This window comes from Podarcis erhardii (assembly GCF_964252035.2).
Source record: "Podarcis erhardii genome assembly, chromosome: 3".
NCBI lineage: Eukaryota > Metazoa > Chordata > Lepidosauria > Squamata > Lacertidae > Podarcis > Podarcis erhardii.
The window spans coordinates 15,658,319-15,682,422 of NC_138507.1; the positions used below are offsets into that span (position 1 = coordinate 15,658,319).

At 43.0% G+C, this 24,104-nt stretch overlaps 1 protein-coding gene across 8 annotated transcripts in view; it reads right to left on the bottom strand.

The window, feature by feature from the left end:
- Positions 1 to 397: 397 nt before the first annotated feature.
- Positions 398 to 24,104, bottom strand: part of SEL1L2 (SEL1L2 adaptor subunit of SYVN1 ubiquitin ligase) — a 51,172-nt gene continuing 27,465 nt past the window's right edge. For 2 of the 8 annotated variants that reach the window (XM_081857070.1, XM_081857063.1), the window contains 16 exons: positions 23,821 to 23,983; positions 19,197 to 19,250; positions 19,016 to 19,075; positions 18,853 to 18,934; positions 17,548 to 17,702; positions 15,148 to 15,204; positions 13,961 to 14,029; positions 11,842 to 11,919; positions 10,018 to 10,080; positions 9,458 to 9,545; positions 9,216 to 9,364; positions 7,989 to 8,154; positions 7,812 to 7,886; positions 3,491 to 3,660; positions 2,501 to 2,629; positions 398 to 534 (listed from right to left, as the gene is read on the bottom strand). In XM_081857070.1, the coding sequence (XP_081713196.1) occupies positions 415 to 534; positions 2,501 to 2,629; positions 3,491 to 3,660; positions 7,812 to 7,886; positions 7,989 to 8,154; positions 9,216 to 9,364; positions 9,458 to 9,545; positions 10,018 to 10,080; positions 11,842 to 11,919; positions 13,961 to 14,029; positions 15,148 to 15,204; positions 17,548 to 17,702; positions 18,853 to 18,934; positions 19,016 to 19,075; positions 19,197 to 19,250; positions 23,821 to 23,952 (1,647 nt within the window). In that variant the 5' untranslated portion in view covers positions 23,953 to 23,983 and the 3' untranslated portion in view covers positions 398 to 414. The remainder of the gene's footprint in view (positions 535 to 2,500; positions 2,630 to 3,490; positions 3,661 to 7,811; positions 7,887 to 7,988; positions 8,155 to 9,215; positions 9,365 to 9,457; positions 9,546 to 10,017; positions 10,081 to 11,841; positions 11,920 to 13,960; positions 14,030 to 15,147; positions 15,205 to 17,547; positions 17,703 to 18,852; positions 18,935 to 19,015; positions 19,076 to 19,196; positions 19,251 to 23,820; positions 23,984 to 24,104) is intronic. The other 6 variants (XM_081857065.1, XM_081857064.1, XM_081857066.1 and 3 more) reach the window with 6 other exon arrangements.

Consider the following 24,104-nt stretch of genomic DNA (forward strand, 5'->3'; position numbering starts at 1 on the left):
AATGCAGATTTTCCTGGGGAAAGCATTTGGGGGGAAAACAACACTGAGCTTTAAAGCCCAGACCTGTGCCTAGAAACGAGGCATGAAAGGAAATCTGGATGAGCGCTGAGTGACATTAGAAAATACTATTTCCAGTCAAGATTGGTACAAATATGCTATTTATACATGTTTTTTAAGGCACAGCTTGCAAGGTTATGAGTCAGGTGGCTTTTAGTTTCAGTTAAAATGTTTTGTTTACACTTCAAACTGAATGGTGGTATGGGAAGGTGGTACTACTAATGTATTTTATTTGGTTTTGACTTGTTGCTTTTTAATGCTGAATAGAGACTAAAGTAATATTTGTGCTGAAAACTATGTTAAAACCATAAGAAAAAAAAGAACAGGACTTTCATAGAACTTTCATACCCCTCCTGTTTAATTTTGCCTACTGCTTATCAACAGTATAAGCAACAAAACAATGACTATCATCACAATCAGATCCCAATGTAGTCTTAGCATGTGGTCCAAGTCTGGCAGTTTCCAGTTTCCCATTTGCTATAGAAGAGAAGAAGAAGACGAAAGTATTTTCAAGTTGAAAAGCTTTGCTCTGCAAATACGACTTGCACAATAGGTATGAGCAACATCTTTCTGTATTATCCACTTGGTCTGGGGTTCGTGGCATGTATGCTTCGTTCCTGGTGCTGTAACTATAATGTAACTATAACATCCTGAACCTATCCTGCAGGTCCTCCCCTCATCAGCTTTGCTCAGCTCCATAAGGGTGACTTTGACAGAAGGACCTACAACAGGCATAGGCAAACTCGGCCCTCCAAATGTTTTGAGACTACAATTCCCATCATCCCTGACCACTGGTCCTGTTAGCTAGGGACCTACAACATGGACAAATCCCCATGTGGCTCAGGATTTGGGTTGTTACCCCAAAGAGCAGAGAAAAGAGTTGAGCTACAATGGCATTCACAGAATGATTTTAATTTTAGACTGTGTCCTTTCTTCAAGCGAAGGACAGTTTAAGAATAAAATAGGCATACACTCCTTACCAAATAAAGGATCCTATGCCATTCATAGTCAGGTTCTAGAGTTCTATTAGCAGAGAGCATTTTCACGACATCATGGTTTCAATATACACTGCAAAAAATGCTGAGATACTATTCTGCCCACCAGTTTGTTTTGGTACCCGGGAATAACCTTAACAAGTGTGCATCCACAAAAAAGAAGAAGAAGAAAAGGCTTCTGTTCATGGGGGTGGACATGGAGGATTGTTTAAATGGCAAACTATTTTCCTATGTGGGAGGGAGTCTCTGGCATTTGTACAGTATACACCGCCTTCCATTTTTGTCCTCTTCCTCCAGATTTGGGTGCGGGGGGAATCTGTTCACCAATAGATAGGTGGAAGGTTCCAGTTTTTCTGGGATCAGTAAGTTCCTCTCATGACAGCTGAAAGTTTCTTCAAATAACACCTCCTCCAAAATGGTGGAAGTTAAAAGAACTGCTACCTAACCATAACCCCTAACACTAACAACTAACCCTCAGCCTCACCCTAACCGCTGATCCTAACCCCCTAAACCCTAACACACTAACCCCAACACCAGCCCTAACCCTCACCCTCCCTCACACTAATCAACCTCTAAAATTAAACCTAACCCTTACCCTAAAACTTCTTAATCCTAACCCCCTAACCCAAACCCCAAACTTGAACCTCTAAACACAACCCTAATCCTAACCCCCAGCCCTAATGACCTAACCTGTACTCCTAACCCTAACCACTAACCCTAACGCTAACCCTTACCCCCAACCAAATCCTAAACCTAACTGTAACAGTAACCCCAACACACTAACCCCAACCCTCTAACCCTACCCTAACCCCAACCCAACTGTAACCCTAACCCTATCCCAAGCTCAACTCTCACCTTCACCCTAAACCTAACCCTACCCAGTCCTAAACCTAACAATAAGCCTAAGCCAATCCTAACCCTAGTTTAGGAATTTGGTTTAGGGGTTCAGATTCAGGGGCTAGGTGTAGGGGTTTAGGTGTTAGGTTTAGGGGTTGGGGGTTCAGGTTTTGAGCGTTAGATTTAGGGCTTCAGGGCTAGGGTTTAGGGGTTGAGGAAGAAAGTATGAAAAGTTAGAGTCCCACTCAAGGAAAGGCAAAGATTGCCATTAGGCTTAGTAGAAACACATTTAGATTTGCACATCTAGCCCTACTTTCAAGATTTGATACTTAAAATCACACTTCTGTGAATTATACAGGAGGATTTCAATTTCATTAGGATTCTGCATCTGAGGAAGTCGCTCCAGTGTGAAATTTCAATTGGCAACAACATTTGCACGTTGGGAGCATGTTAGGTGCCCTGAATCTTAAAAACTGGTCTAAGAGCATTCTAGGTTTGACAACTACAATGACTACAAATAAGAGTGAAGAGCAATTTCACAAAGAAGGTATCTTGGAACAGCAGGCCCTAATCAAATTACAAGAGGTTAAGTTTGTGTAAATCACACTTACCTTGAGAAGCTGAAGATCTGTGAACAAGTGCATCACTTCTAGTCTTATATATGCTAAGAACACTGGTATGAAAGCATCTTGGCTTGTCTCAGCTGCCAGGTCATACCACCTTCTAGCTAAGTGTATATCCTAAAGACAGAAAGTCATTTCTAAAATTTGCAAGGGCTTTATGAAATATCTATGGTTAAGACACCTTCCAGTAGCAATGTCATTGTGGCGCTCTCAAAATCATTTTGATTGATATGATAAGGGCCAATCAAGATTGTCAAATTCTGTTGACTGAATCAGAATTCTTGCTTGTATGCATAGTTTGCATGCTTTAGCCTAAAGCCTTGGGGTGATTTACTATATTGTAAGCAACAGTTAGCCTAGAAAACTAGCAAGGAAAAGAATCACTATTTCCTCAAAGGTAGTATAAAAGCATATCTCAAGATCCAAAGCACTGCAGGTAGTAATCCCTTTTTGCATAGATGTTTGCCAGCAACCCCTTCCAACAGCATCTCTCTGAGCAAAACCAAACACTGTCTTCTGGGGGAAAATATTTTTGCATTCAGGGTGCAGAACCACTTTACACTTGCGCATGGCATGAATAATGTGGAGCTAAGCCACTGGGTCATTTGTAGTTCCACATGTTAAATAAGACTAATATATTCCACCAATGGTAGTTTTATAGTCCATTAATAATGGTGGAAATTCTCATAATCTACTGACTTCTCAGTTCTTTAGCTTTTCTGAGCTGTGTTCGTTATCCTGCTGTCGCAGTCGAAGAACATAATTCAGTGTCTTCATTGTTCCTAATATACTGATGTGTTGGTCAATTTTTAGTCAATACTTGATCAACTGACCACATTTTTGGACAGGTCAAGTACCCTGCCCAAATGAAAATTCTGTGTCCCACCCAACATGGTTCTTTAACTAGAATATTCACAATGACCAAAGTTTACTTGCAGAGCTAAGGTTTGATGCAGCACTAGACGTGGATTATGTTACCTTAGGAATGCCTAAACCATATTCATACATATATGCCAGATTGAACATGGCTTGAGCACTCTGTTGATTAGCAGCAAGGTTGTAATGAACCGCAGCTGTCAAGTAATCTCTCTTTATTCCAAAACCATAGAAGTGATAATCTCCCGTTTTAACTCTGGCAAATATATTGCCTGCAAGACAAATAGTTGAAAAAATATTATGATTGCTTTTGTGGTTGTTATTTATAATATCCCGCACCTATCAATCCAAGCTGGTAGAGGAAGAATTCTTGGTCATTGTCATTTGTGCCACCAGTTCTGAAGGTGGTTCTGAAAAGTGCAATTCAAACAAGGTGGCCTCCCACCGAAAGGGGTTTCTGTGCATGTGTACAAAGACACTGGACCACATATGACACCTGCTTCTCCATCACTAGTGTTGACGTACTCTGTTTTCAGGTTCTTGGCTGGATCCCAGCTATTCGGATCACAAGTATTTATTAGAAATGTTTCTTAGGCTACCTGCCAATAAAACTTGTGAGGCAGCTTACAATGCAGTAATCCAATTAGATAAGACAGAGAGACAGTGATACATAGATAAAACAGCACTTGAAAACTAACCATAACAGAACAGTTATAACAAGCCTACACTCACCTTGAGACAAAAAAAAAAGTCTGGAACTGCAATTATTTGAGAATCAGTGCCAGATTACTAGCTCTCAGAGCCCATGTTGCTATAAATACAGTGGTACCTTGGGTTACATACGCTTCAGGTTACATACGCTTCAGGTTACAGACTCTGCTAACCCAGAAATATTACCTCGGGTTAAGAACTTTGCTTTAAGATGAGAACAGAAATTGTGCAGTGGTGGCACAGCGGCAGCGGGAGGCCTCATTAGCTAAAGTGGTACTTCAGCTTAAGTACAGTTTCAGGTTAAGAATAGACCTCCGGAATGAATTAAGTTCTTAACCTGAGGTACCACTGTACAAATGGTGCTATATTCTCACCCCTTTGTAACTGGGGTAGTCCTGTGGAAGAGGCCTCATAAAGGAAGCTCTTCTAGGGACTTCCCCTGCATGCAAAGAAAGGCTCTGGCAGATTGACCATTAGTGGGTCCAACAGTCAGGAAAGCAGTTTCTGCACGAGCTGTAGAGGCGCAGGTGGGGCTTGTTCACCTGGGAAGGTAGCCCATCTAGGAGAAGGAAAACTCCGAACCAAACCTCCACTGTCTTGCAGGTGTACTTGTCTATGAGAAAGACTCCAGGCGTAAACCTCAAGGACCAATCCATATCCACTGCTTTATGGGACTTCTTTGGGAGAAGTCCAAAAAGTACCGTATTTTTCGCTCTACAGGACGCACCTTTCCCCCTCCAAAAATTAAGGGGAAATGTGTGTGTGTCCTATGGAGCGAATGCAGGCTCCTTGGCTTCAGCGATAGCAACGCGAAGCCTTCAAAGCACAGAGGGAGCACTCCCTCCGCGCTCCGGTGGCTACGCGTTGCTTTCGCTGAAGCCTGGAGAGCGAGAGGGGTCAGTGCGCACCGACCCTTCTCGCTCTCCAGGCTTCAGGGATAGCTGCCTGAAGCCTTTGGAGTGCAGCGGGAAATCGCGCTGCACTCCATAGGCTTTGGGTTCCTTTTGCTGAAGCCGGGAGAGCAAGACTCTCCTGGCTTTAGCAGAGAGGGAGAGCTGCGCAGCGCCCCTTCAGCCAAGCGGGAGGAGAAATGGAAGGGGCTCCATTTCTCCTGCCACTTCGCTGAAGGGGTGCTGAGCAGAGAGGGGGAATTTTTTTCCCCCTTGTTCTCCCCCTCTAAAACAAGGTGCGTCCTATGGTCGGGTGCGTCCTATAGAGCGAAAAATACGGTATACCCTAAACAAATCCAGAGTGGAATGGCATCTTGTATGTTTCCTTCTGGCAACTCCTGCAGCCAAGCTAGTGCCAAATGTATTGCTTTCCTTTCCTTTGGACCACATCAGTGAGGCCAAGAGAGGAGTCTTGTCATTTGGACAGCACAGGACCTCCACACACACTGCCCAGGTTTGGCAGAGCAACAGTACACAGACTTTACAGCACTGAAGTGTGCATGAAGTACATATTTTAATTCTTTTCCCTCTCCCGCTTCCTATAAATTTTTATAAATTATTATTATTGATACAAAATACCTTTTCCTTATGGTCACCAATTTAAGCAATACATGTTACTACACATCATTTGACACAACTTTGTTAATATATTCTGAAACTTTTATCTCAGTATTTATTGTTATGAACATGAAATTTATTACGGTCAGAGACCAGCTTGAGAAACACATTTATTGTTATGTGATTGTTGCATGTCATATGCTCTAATAAAGATAGGTAAACGTAAAGGATCCCTGGACAGTTAAGTCCAGTCAAAGGCGACTACGGGGTTGTGGCGCTCATCTCGCTTCAGGCCGAGGGAGCCAGCGTTTGTCCACAGACAGCTGTCCGGGTCATGTGGCCAGCATGACTAAACCACTTCTGGCTGTGCCAGAAACCAGAGCACACAGAAATGCCGTTGACCTTCCTGTCACAACGGTACCTATTTATCGACTTGCACTGGTGTGCTTTCGAACTGCTAAGTTGGCAGAAACTGGAACAGAGCAACGGGAGCTCACCCTGCTGTGCGGATTTGAACCGCCGACCTTCCAATCACCAAGCCCAAGAGGCTTGGTGGTTTAGACCACAGTGCCACCCACTCCCAAAGATATATCCCAATGCAAACTAACAGTTTAAAGAGGAAAATGAGTAAAAACAATGTTGCCAAGAATTGGTGCCAGATGAATCTCCCTGTAAAGGGCATAAGACACTCTAGGCAGTCACTCAGTCACCACCTGCTTATCTTTAGGTAGAGGAGGAGGACATGGAAAAGGGTCTGTGGTCATTCCTAGGTCTGTTTAAGGGCTAGTGGAGGACATCCTGCTGCTTTTCTACAGTGCAGTGGAGACTCTGGTCAATGCAAAGATCTAGTGGTCTTTAGGACTGGGGAATCAAAATGATGCTGTCAGTGTGACTGTAAACTGCATTTGTTCTGAAAATGTTCCTCTTTTGTATTAACAGGATTGTTTGCACACTTTGAATCCCCAAACCGCAGGGATCGAGTAGGTTACAAATTTTAGTCAAACGAAAATGGCAATTGGCTTTGGGAATACTTTGCCCTTGTATTGAAATATTTGATAGTAATTCATGTATGTCATTTAGTGACATGGTTCTAGGACCTGGAAAGAGGATGCCCTTGTTTAAATTTGCTGGCTAGTCTTTAATAGAATTGTCAAGGCTAAAGCATTATTCTACCATTAAACCTACCCGTCCTGGTTAAGGAAGAACTCTAAAGAAAAACCAAGATCAAAGAAATGCTGAAATCTAAGTTCCTCATTGTGAGTCTCAAGAAATGGACAGGCTGGGATGAATTATGTCCAAGGAAGTGAGGCAAGCTAAGAGCACTCTTCATTCTGACATCTTAGAAAATTCAGTCACCTTCAGGGCATGGAGGACAAGGCATAGCTAGTTGATTTGCTTGAGCAGAAATTAAAGGTTCATGGTAGCTAAGTCTTTACTGCTCAGTGAGTTTACTTATGTGCTCCAAACATTATGCAGAGACTTTGATAGGCATGTCAAAGAACTGAAAAAATAATTAGCTTGAACGAGCATGAGGTTGCATTTTTCAAATTATCCTTCCTTTTCTCTAACAGAATGGATGGCTCATATGAAATAGCAATGAAGCAAAATTGTTTAAACCATTCATTGCTTCTTTATATGTAACAAAATTAAGTAGAGGGTAATAAAAAAAGTGAGATTGGCTGGGAATAAAGGTAGCTAGGTTGATGGGGGGATGCCTATTCTTGAAGGTCACTTAACGTTCTATCGTCATAGGAATTATATTTGTTGTTATTATTTATTAAATTTGTATACCATCCTTCATCCAAAGATCATAGGGAGGTTCACAACATAAAAATACAAAATGAGAACACAAAATACATAATAAAAGCAAAAACAAAGCAATAACCCCACTATAGAGATTCATGTAGCCAGGCCATGTAAAAGGAACAAGGTAACAATTAATATGCACATCATTCATTTTTTACATTTTATTATTCAGTACTTTATAAGAAATGCCTGTGGGATTGCCATCTCAATGAATTAAGTGGAGGGGAAGGAAAATAAAATCTAAATATTTTGTAACAGTGATTTTTAATGACTTGTCGGTATTGTTGCATGAATGTAATATTTTCTTCCTATTTAACTGCAAGAGCCAAAATGGGGGAAAATATCATACTAATAAGAGTGGACAGCTAGGCACAGGTTATTTTTAACTCTGTTCATACCTTGATTTGCAGCCCGCTTCCATAAAAGAAGAGCCAATGGATATATCTGCTCTCGGTGGAGAAGTTTAACGTTTTCTGTAACAAAATATTGACATTATTATTAAGTATTGACAATATTTAACACAATCACTGTGTTAAAGAATGCAAGTAAGCAGCATAAGATAAAGTTTCCCTTACCAGATTCCATAATGTGAGCTGAATTGCACTGAGCTACTTCATAGCCCATTTCTGCTAGAAGTGCATATTGAACAAGAGATGAATCAACATTGCCAGTCTGGTAAGCAAAGTGTGCTGTCAGGAATTTGTCTGACCATCTCCCCAGTTCACATACAGTTCTGTAAAGCTAAATAGCAAAAAAAGGACAGACATTAAACACATACAAAGAACACCAGAAGTTTGTAATTAACTTTGCCTTAACAGCAGGCTTAATGGAAGAAAAGAAGATTAAAGGGAGACACTAGACAGGACAGTGGTTTTAAACGGATGCCACCAATGTGGGCACAACGCTTCAGGTGGCAGTCCTAGGCATACTTACCTGGGAGTAATCCCCCTGAAAACAATGGGACTTCTGAGTTTCTGAGAAAAAAATCCATAGGTTTGCACTATAAAACAAGTTCAGCATGTGTTGTGCTTAAATCTCCTTTGAAATCTATGCAATGTGCATAGCTTTGGCTGGATTGTGTCTCATGTGTGTAATGATTGCAAAACATTTCTTAGCGCTAAGGACACAAATGCCATGAGGAGATGCAAAAAAAAAAAAAAAGTAGAATTAATTCATCTACAGACTAGCAACTCCCCCAAATCTTAGTATTTTGTAGCCTCTTTGATAGAAACCTAACTTTGGAAGGTGGGGGTAATAGATGCCAGTAGAAGATTTTTTTGCTAAGTCTAAGCGCAAGAGACTCATGAGAAGAGAAGACTCCCTGGAAAAGACCCTGATGTTGGGAAAGATTGAGGGCACAAGGAGAAGGGGATGACAGAGGACGAGATGGTTGGACAGTGTTCTCGAAGCTACAAACATGAGTTTGACCAAACTGCGGGAGGCAGTGGAAGACAGGAGTGCCTGGCATGCTCTGGTCCATGGGGTCACAAAGAGTCGGACACGACTAAACAACAAGCGTAAGAGAACATGTTTGCCATGGTTGTGGTTGGGCAGAAAAAAACCATAAACTTTTCCTCCCCACACACTGTAGTCCTGATGCAATTTTGGCCCCCATGCCTGAATTTCAAGAAAGAAAACTCCTGGAATGTTTTTGGGCTATTCATCTGACATAAAGTGTAGTTTGACTCTGTATCTATTGCTACTGGGTGGTTGTTGTCTTTGGACAGCTGTTGATATTGGAGGAGAACAACCATCAACATTAATATCTCAAAGGGCAGACTCTCAAACAGGGCATTACTTACTTTAACAGCATTCTGGCATGACCTGAAAGCCCCCATTCCCGTAGCGTACATTTCAGCCAAGTGATAAACAGCAAGGGGTTGCCCGTTTTGAGATGCCAAGTAAAAATATTGGAAGGCCAGTTTGTAATCTCTCTTGACTCCAGAGCCATCTGCAATGAAATATGATTTGGATTTTCATCAAAAATTAGGTAACTGGACCATGGGAGCCTTGACAAAAGGAAGAACTGTGCCCAGGGACTTACTGTGATACATAAGGCCCAGCTGAAATTGGGCCTGGGCATATCCCTTCTCTGCTGCTTTATGAAAGTATTTAAAAGCTTCACTGTGATTCTGAAAGGGAAACAGACTTATCGAGAGGTCAAGAAATTAGTTTCTGGTTTTGTGGAACACTGATCGTGGACCGCAGCTCAGAAGAAGTTGCAGCTGCATTATGAGAAGCGGTACTGATAACTTGCGGCACAATCCTGTACATGAGATCGGTCGGCTGAGGGGTCATGAGACGTAGCACTAAGTCCCACTATGACAACAGAGCACAAGGTACACAAAGACCCTGGCGGAACAACCCCTGTGGTAAGCCATTTATTGGTCTGTGCAATGTGCCTCCTCATTGGCTCAGGGGTGCTTGAAGGTAGAAACCCCTCCCCACCTTGACTACTGTGTGGTGGTATCCTAGGACCCCTTGCATGTAAAACATAAAACCTATGTTTTAATTTTGGGGTGTTAAAGCCACATTAGGCCAAGCGTCTTATGGTTCTATTGGCTTTTTTTATTATGAAAAAGCTCTGATACACGGAAGACTTACCCGTGGAAGACCTTTACCACGTAAATAAATAAGTCCAAGGCCCCATAGTCCAATGGAATTGCCCTAAATAACATATTGAGAATGTTTCATTTAGACATAAGAATAAGTTACCCACTCTATGAAAAGAACCTATAAAGAATCACTGTAATTGTGTGCCTTAGTGTCGATTATAATTATTTACTGATTATATTTCTCGCTTGTTAACCAAGAGACAAATGTCTCCTTCGCCATATCTCCTCTGGACATTGTGTCACACCAAGTTATTCACATAACCCTGGTATGAGCAATAAATGGTTTAAAGGTAAAGGGACCCCTGACCATTAGGTCCAGTTGCGGATGACTCTGGGGTTGCGGCACTCATCTCACTTTATTGGCCGAGGGAGCCGGCGTACAGCTTCCGGGTCATGTGGCCAGCATGACTAAGCTGCTTCTGGCGAACCAGAGCAGCACACGGAAACGCCGTTTACCTTCCTGCCGGAGTGGTACCTATTTATCTACTTGCACTTTGACGTGCTTTCAAACTGCTAGGTTGGCAGGAGCAGGGACTGGGCAACAGGAGCTCGGACGACCTAAATGAAGCATTTCGTTACACAGTTGTGATTATTAATACAATCTTATGCAACTCTACTCATTTAATTCAATTGGAACTATTTCCATTGAGTTCAATGAGTTTAATTAAGAGTAAAATCCTGCCTCCCTCCCCAAAAGAAGTTCTGATAGGTTTGCTCTGGAGGTAGTTGAAATGTTCATGAACATCAGTGTCATTATATCAACCCAGGTTGGTGTCAAAGACTTCACCAGACCCAAGTACAACACAATACAGTATAGACAAAGAGAATATTCATTTTGTAGGACAAATGCAGTCTGAGCAAGTGTAATTTGAAGCCTACAAGTTTAATGGAAGTTTTATGGAAAAGTTCCCCTCTCCCCCAATGTTGTTCATCACGTAACCATTTTTCTATACGGCCTTTTCAGTTGCTCCTACTTATCTATTACAGTCCTTAGTGTTGAACAAGTTAGTCACCTCTTACATAGCACCAATGCATCTGGCGTTTTAAAAGATTAAATGAAAGAGGCAGATGTGAGATGCCAGCAGTCTAAAAATACAGGCAAAATGAACAGTAGGAGAGGAATGAAGGGACAATGTACTTTGACACATGACACCCTCAATATATCTACAACTTGATTCCCAATTCAATATTGATGTGATGAAATCACCATGAAGCAACACTTTCCTATAACATTTGTGGGGTCGGTCTCTCTTTCAAATATAACCTTGAGTTGTTAGATCTGAAATTTACTTCATTAATTATAACAATTCGTATTGTTTTTGCACTTTTAGCACTGAAATATTTTGTTTGTTTTATATATTAGCTGCTTGATTTTTCATTTTAAAAAGGCAACCCACCTCTAAGCAGTTTACATAAAGCTGTGCAAAATATTCCATTGACTGATCCTGTTGATGTCTAAGTAACAACAGGGAGCATTCCTCAGTACCAGGAAAAATATGCAAGAGATTTTTTAAATGAAAATTCAGAGTCTAGAGCACCAGCCATGGGCACCACTGGGAGCTTCCACAGGCAGAAGGTTGACAAACCTAGTTTAATAGGTTAAGGACATTTTAAAGAGCAAGTACAGAAGGTTAATCATGGTGTGGTTTGATTTAGTGCTTGTAATATATAAAGTTAAAAGTTGATTTGAGGCAGTGATTGTTGTGATCTTTAATTGTCAGATTTAACTGTATTCCTAAGAACAATGTATTAATTATAATTAGTTAAAGCTGCTACTTTTTTAAAAAAAAGAAAAAGAAAGAAAATACAATACCTTCTCTGCCGCCATTCGGAAATACTTCAAAGCTGCAATGTTACTCTGAGGCACTGTAGCACTTCCTTCTAAATACATCTAGACAGGATTAAGAGGGGATATTTCTTCAGATGATGGTGACCATCCATGGAAATGCCTCCTCTTGCCATTAAAAATTTGCAAAACAAACGGATGAAGTTCCTCTGAATTTTATCCTATTTTGCACTTTTACTTCCTGTTTTCTGTTTGACTCTCTGTTATGTATAGTGCTGGGCTTTCATGAGTCATTTTAAGGAATATTTGAGGAATCTTTAGCCCTCCAATGTTACTGAACTTTAACTCACAATATCTGTTAGCCATGTTTGCCAGGGCTCATGAGAGTTATCTATCAGCAACATCCAGAGAGCTGAAGGCTCTCTAGGTTAAGGGACCCCTGACCATTAGGTCCAGTCGTGACCAACTCTGGGGTTGCGGCGCTCATCTCGCTTTATTGGCCAAGGGAGCTGGCGTACAGCTTCCGGGTCATGTGGCCAGCATGACTAAGCCACTTCTGGAGAACCAGAGCAGCACACGGAAACGCCATTTACCTTCCCGCCGGAGCAGTACCTATTTATCTACTTGCACTGGTGTGCTTTCGAACTGCTAGGTTGGCAGAAGCAGGGACCGAGCAACGGGAGCTCACCACATCACGGGGATTCGAACCGCTGACCTTCTGATCATCAAGTCCTAGGCTCTGTGGTTTAACCCACAGCGCCACCCGGGTCCCTTGAAGGCTCTCTACTCCTGCTTTAAATATACAACTATAACACAAGCAGCTGAACACATTGTGTATTTGTTTCCAAAAGGAATACCCACAGCTTACAGTAACAGAACAATTCTCTTTTTTAAAAAATACCAATACCTGCTTAATAATAATTAATATTAAATTTATTACCTGCCCTTCGCCTTAAGGTTCCAGGGCAGATTACAACATTACAACACACATTACAACACAATATAAAACACACTTTAAAACAACTTACAAGTAGAGAAAAAAAGTGGGCGCTAAAAATATACATCTCAAGTGTCAAAAGCAAGGGCAAAGAGGTGCATCTTGAGGAATCGCCAGACGTTATGGAATGAAGGTATCAGACACACCTCTCCGGGGAGGGAGCTCCACAACTTACAACCAGCAATGGCATTAATTTTCCATTTGCAAATTGAAAGACTCCTTCTATTCATGGAAGGGCTTTCAATCCAGTGTAGGCCCCCATTGGCAGAAGGAACAGAGAGTGTTTTTTTCTGATCCCCCTTTCCCCTCCAGTCCTCAGTGTCAAATCTGGAACTGTTCCAGTTGGTCTCTTAAGCCCTCCAGAACAGATTTTCGGGGTGCTGCAAAGGAGAAATAAGCCAAAATTGCCCCCCCCCCCCGCAATTCTGCCAGCAGCATCTCATGGAAATTTGGAGTCCACACCATTGATTAGAAGAGAAGCACTTTTGTGTGTGTGTTGTTCTTAAGCTGACCAGGAAATGTCAAGAAATGGAAGGAGGAAAGAAATGTCAAGCTTCCTCCTCAAAAGTGTTCATGCCTCTTGAAAGTCCTCCTTAAGTTTGCCATTCTACTTTGAAGCACATCACTTCAAAGTCAATCATGATATGCCTTTGATTTTGCATGCAGAGATACAAGACAGTCAGATCCTTTTGGCCATGATCATACAGCAGAGCTTTCCAAACTGTGCATCATGACACGTTAGTGTGTCAGCTGCAGTGTGTAGGTGTATAACACAAATGCTCCCTGCATTCCTCCTGGGACTGGAAAGGGGTTAGTTTAACCTCCGGTTTGCTAGCAAAACTGAATTAACTGTGTCGCGAAATGATGCATGTCTAAAAAGTGTGTCTCCAACATGAAAAGTTTGGAAAGCTCTGTCATACAAGATAGGTGAGAACTGTAGTTTAATGTGGTCTTAAATGTACAACTGAAGGTTGCCTCTTCCCTCCTCCAGTCTCCTCCACTCTGCTTTGACCACATCGCAAGTAGCTTGTATGTGAGAATGGCCCCAGTCCACTGCAGCTGGACTCTGCTTGAATGTGAGGAAACTACAAAGGACCATAGATGGGGTCTCAAGCTAGCAAATTAATCCCAAGAAGCAAACATAGGTACCTTTCCCAGGAATGCCATACCATGTGCATTCCCTGCATTCGCTGCCTTTAGGAAATAGTAGAAGGCTTTCTAAAGAAAAAGAGCAGAATAAAGTGATGACTGATATAACAAAGTTTCCAAATCAAGGTATGCATTCTCCTGCCTTGACACCTGTTCATAGTTAGACAGGCCATATTGGTGAACAATAATTCAAACTGGCATCTTTATGTTCTAGTAGTCTGTACAAACTTAGATCATATGCCCCAAATGGTATTGGGGTTCAATCCATAATGTCTCCAGGCAGGGCTGCAAATGTCAAATCTGAAACCCCTGGAGAGACACCATCCACTAGGGATGGAAGAATCTGCCCATTTGGATCTCTTAGTTGCTTATTAGTTTTTCCATCTTAAAATAATTTTTTGTCATATGAGCAGCAATTTGTAGTTTGTTTTCAAATCCCCATGAAAATTCTTCTGCATTTAATTGTGACGTTTTTATGAAGTTTTGACTATATGTGCATTTTTGCAAGCAAAAATGTTTTTGTATCTTATTTTAATGCACATTTCACCCTAATATATGCATTTTTTAAAGCACTGCTTGATTGGTGAGAACACACAAACTCACACAGCTGGCATTTCTGTTTATAAAAACCTAAGCACCAGCTTCCTAAATTGGTGCTTGAACTCGGAGGAAATGAAAGACCGTGCTAGATTCTCAAAAGGATGCCTGTTTGAACAGGGGTATTACAGTGGTGCCTCGCAAGACGAAAATAATCCGTTCCGCGAGTTTCTTCGTCTAGCGGTTTTCGTCTTGCGAAGCAACCCTATTAGCGGCTTAGCGGCTTACCGCTATTAGCGGCTTAGCGGCTTAGCGGCTATTAGCGGCTAAGCGGCTTAGCGGCTATTAGCGGCTTAGCGACTTAGAAAAGGGGGGGGGAGGGGGAAAAACTCGGAAAAACTCGCAAGACGTTTTCGTCTTGCGAAGCAAGCCCATAGGGAAATTCGTCTTGCAAAGCACCTCCAAAACGGAAAACCCTTTCGTCTAGCGGGTTTTTCGTCTTGCGAGGCATTCGTCTTGCGGGGCACCACTGTACTTTGTGATCTTAAACACGCTCACTGGAACCATCCCATTCAAATCAACCAAATATACTTCTAAAATTTAAAACTGTAAGAGCACGGCTTTCACCCTTCTAATCTACCTGCACTTACAGCATGATCTCTCTCGAGTCCTTTCCTTCCGAAGAGATGCAACTGTCCTAGATACACCTAGAAATAATTATTTTAAAAATGAATGTCTTGATCTTTTGGAGCCAAAAGTCAATGAGCAAGAATGGCCCAATGTCACACCAGCAAACACAACAAAATTTCCCCCTTCCACCTGTTTTTTCCAAGCCTCCAGAGCAGATTTTGTATTTTGCAGGTACACAGAAAACTGCAGGAGAGAAGAGAGGAAGGGGAAGTCCCATTCGTGCAAATGGTGTCAGTGAATAAGACTTGGGCACAGAATTTATGGCAAAGGGTCTGTGGGGGAATTCTAGTCTGAAGGATTCAGCTGCCCTTCCTGGGATCTTATTTAACATTAACTTACTTTTTTAATTGAAAGGGATAAAATAACAACAAACACACAACATTTTTGGTTGGTTGGTTGGTTGGTTGGTTGATAATTATGTCCCACATCAGAGTTAAAAAGGTGGCTAACAGCATTTTTTAACATAGAAGACCAAACAATTCAACCATTTATTTATTTTTAAGCTTCCAGAAGACATTGTTCATCATTGTTAGGCTTCCTGGAAAGCAGATCTATCAAGCAGATCCTGAAGGTGAGGGCGAAATAGGACCACAATGGGGTGGGGAGAGGGGAGAAAGAGGATTGGTGACAGCAGTTTCCATGCACTTGTCACTTAATGCCACACTAATCTGCAATATTTGTAGGCTGAGGGTCAATTATAATATTCTTAGTAAAGATAGGGATTCCAGTAAATCAGGACGTAGGGAATATTGTTTAAATTCGTGAACACTACAGTTCGATCAGAGGACGCAGGTGGCGCTGTGGGTTAAACCACAGAGCCTAGGACATGCCGATCAAAAGGTCAGCGGTTCAAATCCCCGCGACAGGGTGAGCTCCCGTTGCCCGGTCCCTGCTCCTGCCCACCTAGCAGTTCGAAAGCACGTCAAAGTGCAAGTAGATAAATAGGTACCGCTCCATCGGGAAGATAAACGGCATTTCCATGTGCTACTCTGGTTCGCCAGAAGCGGCTTAGTCATGCTGGCCACATGACCCAGAAGCTGTATGCTTGCTCCCTCGGCCAATAAAGCAAGACGAGCGCCGCAACCCCAGAGTCGGCCACGACTGGACCTAATGCTCAGGGGTCCCTTTACCTTTACCTTTACAGTTAGATCTATGCGGACAAAGCCTTGCATCACATAGCACAAAAACACAAAGTGGCTACATTCAGTTTAGATGGCTTTAATAGAGGATTAGACAAATTGATGGATGTTAAGGCTATCAATGGATACCAAGCACAATGACTACGGTATGTACTACCTCCACCACTGGAGGCTGTAGGTCTCTAAATACCGTATTTTTTGCCCCATAGGACGCACTTTTCCCCCTCCAAAAATGAAGGGGAAATGTGTGTGCGTCCTATGGGGCGAATGCAGGCTTTCGCTGAAGCCTGGAGAGCGAGAGGGGTCGGTGTGCACTGACCCCTCTTGTTCTCCAGGCTTCGCGCAGATCTCCGCAAGCCATGGGAGCCCATGCCGGGTTCCCGCGGCTTGCGGAGAGTTGCCTGCATGCCGAAGGCTGGGTGCGCTGAGCTCAGCGTGCCGACTTCGCGCACCTCTCCGCAAGGCGCGGGAGCCCGGCACTGGGCTCCCGTGGCTTGCGGAGAGTTGCCTGCACGCTGAAGGCTGGGCACGCTGAGCTCAGGGCGCCCAGACTTCGCGCACCTCTCCGCAAGGCGCGGGAGCCTGGCGTGGGCTCCCACGGCTTGCGGAGATCTGCGCGAAGCCTGGAAAGCGAGAGGCGTCAGCGAAAGCCTGCATTCGCCCCACAGGACGCACACACATTTCCCCTTCATTGCGGAGAGTTGCCTGTTCTGGGGGCTGGGGTCGGGGGAAGCTCGACCTTCCCCCGCCCTAGCCCTGCGCCTGGGGGGGGGGAAAAAATAATTCCCCCCCTTTATTTCCCCCCCAAAAAACTAGGTGCGCCTTATGGGACGATGCGTCCTATATGTGAAAAATACGGTACCAGTTGTGTGGAATTGCAGATGGGAAAAGTGCTGTTGTGCTCAGGTTCTGCTTTTGGGCTTCGCATGGGCAGCTGGCTGGTCACTGTGAGAACAGGATGCTAACTAGATGGGCCTTGGACCTGATCTAGCAGGCTCTCCTTATGTCATTATAATTGCTGTTTTTATTGTTTTTGTTTTATAGCATATTTTAATTATGGATTTTTAAAAAGTATTTCGATTGAATTATTTTATTGTGTATTTTGATGATGTGTGGATTCTAATTGATTTTATACTTGTAAACCACTTTGAAGTCAGGTAAGCAGTATTAACAAATTAATAAATAATAATAAATAGGCAAATAGAAAGGAATGTCTCTTACCTGTATCTGTGTGTCTCCTCTTTCAGCCAAAAACTTGTAGTACTGATGTACATCCCAGTCCAATATTTCTGTATCAAAACCCAGATTTTCTGATCTTTCCATCAGCTTTACTTTTTCAACTGGCTTATCTTCATTTTCTTCTAATTTGCTTGCAACTAATAATAATAATAATAAATTCCAAGTAACGCAAATCAGAACAACTTCTTCCTACAATCTGAGAAGATTTCATTTTTCCTTTCCATGATGTAGTCAATGTAGTACCCTCCAGATGTTCTGAACGACAACTTCCATCACTCTTGACATTGGTCATGCTAGATCACCTTAAACACAGTGATGGAGGAGACAGGTCCAATCTACTTGCCCCACCACCCTCACACATGTATTTACAGTTCCCTAATCGTAATGCCTGCATAAGGCTTCGGTCAACTTGCTTTGTCACTTGGGACTGTATTTTAGTACAAATAAACATGACAAGAAGTGTTTGGATTTGATATCCTGCGTTATCACTACCCTAAGGAGTCTCAAAGCGGCTAACAATCTCCTTTCCCTTCCTCCCCCACAACAAACACTCTGTGAGGTGAGTGAGGCTGAGAGACTTCAAAGTGTGACTAGCCCATGGTCACCCAGCAGCTGCATGTGGAGGAGCAAAGACGTGAACCCGGTTCCCCAGATTACGAGACTACCGCTCTTAACCACTACACCACACTGGCTCTTTTGTTAGACAAGTAACTGGATCCTGGGATTAGGGCCGGCCCACCCATGAGGCAAGGTGATGTGACTGCCTCAGGCAGCAGGATCCACAGGGGCAGCAGATTTGACGTCCAAGGAAGGCATCGTCTGCTGCTACTGCCAGTGCCATAGTGGCAGCATCAGCTGCAGCTTGCTCCTTGGAGGCCAGATCTGCTGTGTCCTTGGCTGCCTCCCCCAGTGCTGCCTCTACAGCGGCCTTTTGGTGAAAAGGGGGTGCTGTTGGTCCCCCCAACCTTCGTTCTCAAGGTAGACCTTTATTCCCCCCTTGTTCCTGATGCACATCGTCACTAATCCCTTCTTCACTGGTGGGGGTGGAGGGTGCCATTCTCAGGTTCACCTCAGGCGCCAAAAAGTATTGGGCCATGCCTGCCTGGGATCTTGGAAAATTTGTTCTTTTCATATGTTAATAATTTGAGTGAGAATCGTGTCCTCTGCCCCCTATGAGGGTCTGGTATTTCTTAGTCTTTAAGGTGCCACAGGACTCTTGAAAGAGCAAAGAAAAACAAAAGTGGCACTTTCAAACAAGGCAAGATACAATAGATGAAGGCCACCTACTGTAATCTGCAACTTTCTTGTAATAAATAAGTGCTGCTTCACAGCTCCTTGGAACATTGATTCCTAACCAGTAACGATAGCCCTGTTGGGGGAAAATTCACAATTATTTTAATTATCACTCAAGCCTCTAGAATTGGAAATTCAAAATATGTGATTTACAAACCAAGATCATCTGGGATATGAGATTTCCCCCATTACTTGCGAATGTGTAGTAAACAAGTGCCTAAAGAGGGGGGGAAATAAAATCATAAAATCATTGCCAGGTTTTTCTTCTTCGAAAAACACAAAATATAGATGAAAGTCTTCAATGACAATAGGGTAAAGTCAGCACAGAATTTTATTACCTTTGATTGACTGTATTCCACTCCTATTCCATATGAAGACAAGAAACCTAATGCCTATGGAGGGAAATAAAGTAAAAAGTTCAGTCAATCCTTTTGCTTTTCAGTTGCTTATATTGTTAACAGTTGTCTTAGGCCCAATTCTCATGCGGTAAAATTATCTTTAAGTTATTTTACCATGTCAGTTTCATGTAATCAGGGCTTAGCATTAATGCACTTGTGCAGAGAGTCAGCAGGTATGTTTACTGTAGCCCATCATGAAATGTAGGAAAATGAAATTTTCCAAAGTAGTAAATGTCTGCTTACATGGCTGAATGCTTCCTCCAGCCACTGAGAGGACCTCTAAATTCTCTGCTTTCCTTATCCAGGGACAGCAACAGAGGTAGCATGTGAATTGCAGCCAGAGAAAGTAAGGCAAATGTAGGCTTGGCATTTTGGGCAAGAATTGCAAAGAAAAACAAAACAAAACCACATTGAGATGCACACATTAAGGGTTGCATCCAATGGCATTACTCAGGCCATTACTTAGTGAATCACCAACCCTCTTGCAGCTACCCACACCTCCTAAGCCTTGGAGCCCTCCAGAAAGGTTGGAGGCCCTCCAAAACAGATTCAGGTGGTGAAGACTGTAGGAGAAGGAATAATTGAAAATTGCTTCCCTTCTTGTTCTGCTGATGGAAATCTTACTGTCAGCTCAACAACACCACTAGATACAACCCACAATCTAAAAACGTATGCAAATATTTTATTTCTTTTCCCTCTGAAAGTATTGTAATCCTAAACTTGAAGAGGACGTAAGAAGGCTAGGCGTTGGAATTTTGAAGCTCTCAAAATGTGAAATGGACTTTCTGAAAATGGCCATCACAATTGGGAGGTATAAGAAGATGACAAAAATATATGGGGGCAAACAAACTAAAGCGAGAAAGTCAAGGCAGAGTATGCTTAAATAAGAAATTTTCATGAAGCCGTCACATTGCTCATGTCTTTGAACAATGACACATAAATATATGCTACAGACATTTTCAGGTTACATTAAGGCAGTATATGAGAATACTATGTGAACACACACATACGTGTGTTTTCATATATTCCCCTTTGCAAATTTTCTGTGCGTAGCTATATAAACATCATACTGAGAACAAAGTTAAAGTGGCAGACAGGCTGTGATGTGACTGTATATAGGCTCCTTGAGGCACAGGTGTGTGCTTCGATCTTTGTACAAAATGAATTCTAGATTTATTCCGGCCAGTCTTGGTTCAAGGTTATAGACATGGACAAGATTAATTGGTGGAACATTGTGTCACAGAAAAGATGTAACATGGAAAAAATAATGGTGCTTCTGAATAAAGAAAAACTAAATTTCTATATCATAACTTTGTTCCTCACAAATAGTTATAAGACAGTTTAAAATAGGTCACTGAGCTAAAATTCAGGGATGTCCAACCTTTGTATCGTCGGACATTCCATTTTCTAAACCATGGTCCAGAGGATGGAAATGTAATTACAAGGTAAACTGACCTCCTCCTATGGTCAGGATCCACAATAAAGCTGTGCTATTTAGCTGTTTCACAAGGAAATGAGGAAACTTATGTGCTTGGGTGTAGTGTTCTGCTGGACTGAGGTCCAGCGCCGAGGGCCTTCTGGTGGTTCCCTCACTGCGAGAAGCAAAGCTACAGGGAACCAGGCAGACGGACTTTTCGGTAGTGGTGCCCACCCTGTGGAACGCCCTCCCATCAGATCTTAAGGAAATAAACACTACCTGACATTTAGAAGACATCTGCAGGCAGCCCTGTTCAGGGAAGTTTTTAATGTGTGACATTTTAATGTATTTTTAAACTTTGTTGGAAGCCACCCAGAGTGGCTGGGGAGGCCGAGCCAGATGGGTGGAGTACAAATAAATAATAATAATAATAATAAGTGTAAGCGGCTCCTCTCCCGCTTTGCTGTTTCAAAGCGAGCCACGGAGGAGGGAAGGAAGGGGAACCATGGATCCTTTGCTCACGACTGCAGCAGATCCCACCCCACCCCCCGCCACCCGTAGGCATTCACTCCATAACACACACAGACATTTCCCCTTACTTTCTAGGAGGAAAAAAGTGAGTGTTATGGTGCAAAAAATACGGTATTCTTAAATAATATCCCATGACTTCTCTCTTCCCAGATGCTTCTGCTATTCTCAAAGTCATGGTCGGGAAAGCCTCCCAGGGCTGGAGTGTGGGGCAAGGCAGGGGGAAAAGCCATTGCCTGGTGACCATAAAACAATGAACCTGCATCACGTGATGCACATGGACACTAATCCACAAAAGCTTACAGCACAATAAATATGTTACAGCAACATCCAAGGTTGGTCATACTGAGAATAGACACAATGAAACCAATGGACTCTGTATATGACTCAGTTGGATATCATCCTTCCTGTCTAAGATGCCACAAGACTCTTTCATTTTTCTTTCAACAAAGCTTTCACTCATCAGAACTCAGTTGGAAGGTAAGAAATCCTGGCAGGAGAGTCCTGCATTATTGAAATGATGAGTGGACTGGAAAGCTTTTGTAATTGGCACATTTGGTCTATCTGTTCTTTAATGACCCATAAACAATTCGTGTATTGTTTTTATCCATGTATGTGCACACAGGAAACAATCAGACACATATGCAAAATGCTATGAAAACCTAGACAAAAGATTCAACAATCAGCACAACTTGTGAGATGCCTCTTCATGTTCTGCAACAGAGTCATGGGAAGGAATGCAAGAGGAGATCCATTTGTGATTTATTAGACAAGAGACTAGTCTGAGCAACTGAATTTGCAGCCGATCTCCTTTATGGTAGTGGTGGACGCCTATTCCAAATGGCTGGAGGTCGCCCTGATGCCCTCCACCACTACCGAAGCTGTCATCCGGGTGCTGCGAGGCCTGTTTGCAACGCATGGGTGTCCTGATGTCCTTGTCTCTGACAACGGACCGCAGTTCACGTCAGGCACGTTTGAGCGGTATCTTTTGGGCCTGGGCATCCGCCATGCCCTAACGGCACCCTTTCATCCATCCAGCAACGGGCAAGCGGAAAGAATGGTGCGCTCGGCAAAAGAGGCACTGGCGCGCCTGGACTGGGGAGACTGGCATGAGCGGGTCGCCGAATACTTGTTCGTGCAACACATCACCCCTCATGCGGCCACAGGGCGGAGTCCTGCTGAACTGCTTATGGGCCGCCGCCTCAGGTCACCGCTCGACCGGCTACACCCGGACTTTGCCGTGGCTGAACCCCCAGGCGGTGCCAACGCGCCACGGTCATTTGTCCCAGGAAACCAGGTCTTTGCCCGGAACTATGTGGGGGACATTCCTTGGGTGCCAGCCACAGTAGTGGGAGTCACTGGACCTCGCTCGTACCAGGTGGCACTCGAAGACGGACGCTTGTGGCGACGGCACATAGACCAGCTTAGGCGCAGGGTTGTGGACTTGGACACTACCGAGGTGCCCCCAACTGCGCTTGCGGCTCCAGAAGAGACACGTACAGATGGCGAGGCCCCACCTACACCTCCCTCGCAAACTGCCAGCGTGGAGCCGAACCGAGCCGCTTCAGAGGGTCTGCCAGACTTACCACAGACTCAGACCACTCCACTTGCGGAGGCTCCACCCACAGCAGCGGATCCAGGGGAGTTGGTTCCAACGCCACCTAGGGTCGCACCACAGCCTCAGCAAGAACTGTGTGGCCGTCCGGACTTGGCTACCAGTCCCCGGCGGTCTGGCAGAGTTCCCAAGCGCCCAACTTATTTAAAGGACTATGTTGTTGGACAGGTATCACTGTTGGTCTAAGTATGGGAAATGTAACTGATATGCTTTTGTGCCTAATTGAACCATTACGCCTAATTGAACCAAATGATGAGTGGACTGGAAAGCTTTTGTAATGCCAATGTGTTTTGGCACATTTGGTCTATCTGTTCTTTAATGACCCATAAACAATTCATGTATTGTTTTTATCCATGTATGTGCACACAGGAAACAATCAGACACATATGCAAAATGCTATGAAAACCTAGACAAAAGATTCAACAATCAGCACAACTTGTGAGATGCCTCTTCATGTTCTGCAACAGAGTCATGGGAAGGAATGCAAGAGGAGATCCATTTGTGATTTATTAGACAAGAGACTAGTCTGAGCAACTGAATTTGCAGCCGATCTCTTACGCATAGTTGGTTTTTTTGCTATTATTTTGTGTCATCCATAAATCCTTTTCAATTAAAATTGATAATTTGCCTTAAATCAGAACATGTTAGACACACTAGCTAGGTGCGAAAATATAATTAGTTCTTATAGCTTCAATTCTAACAACTGTAAACATTTGATTTTTGTTCCATGGAAACCATTGTCTACCTTCAGAGTGTCTTCAGTGGAATAGGGACTGAAGCCTTGACCTGGAATTTTATTGAACGAGGATTTTAGAAGATGTTTGCTGAACACACCAGATAGCCTCTTGAAATCAGGCAATTTAATAAATAATTAACTTTATATCCCTACCTTGTTGACATTTCTTGGCTGAGCATAAACACCATCTTACCTCTTTTCAAATATTTATGCACTCTAAAGTAGACTAGTGCCTGCTTAAAGCTTTGGCTAATTAAAGAGCATGTACCGTCTGGCCTTTATGAGATCCTTCGTCAGCTAAAATCTCATACAATGATACAGCTGCTTCTACATTTTGAGGAAGATTATTTCCAAACAACATGTCAGATGCCAGTTGCTCCATAGCTTTCTGGTTTCCCATTTTTGCTGCTTTGACAAGGAGACGTTGGGCTCTGATACAGAAACACAAAGTTCAGATTTAGTCCGTCGGATATGGAAATTTCTCATCTATAGATAAAACAGGAATTTATTCTGCTGTAACTTTGCATTAGAAGTTTACCCCCTTCATCACCA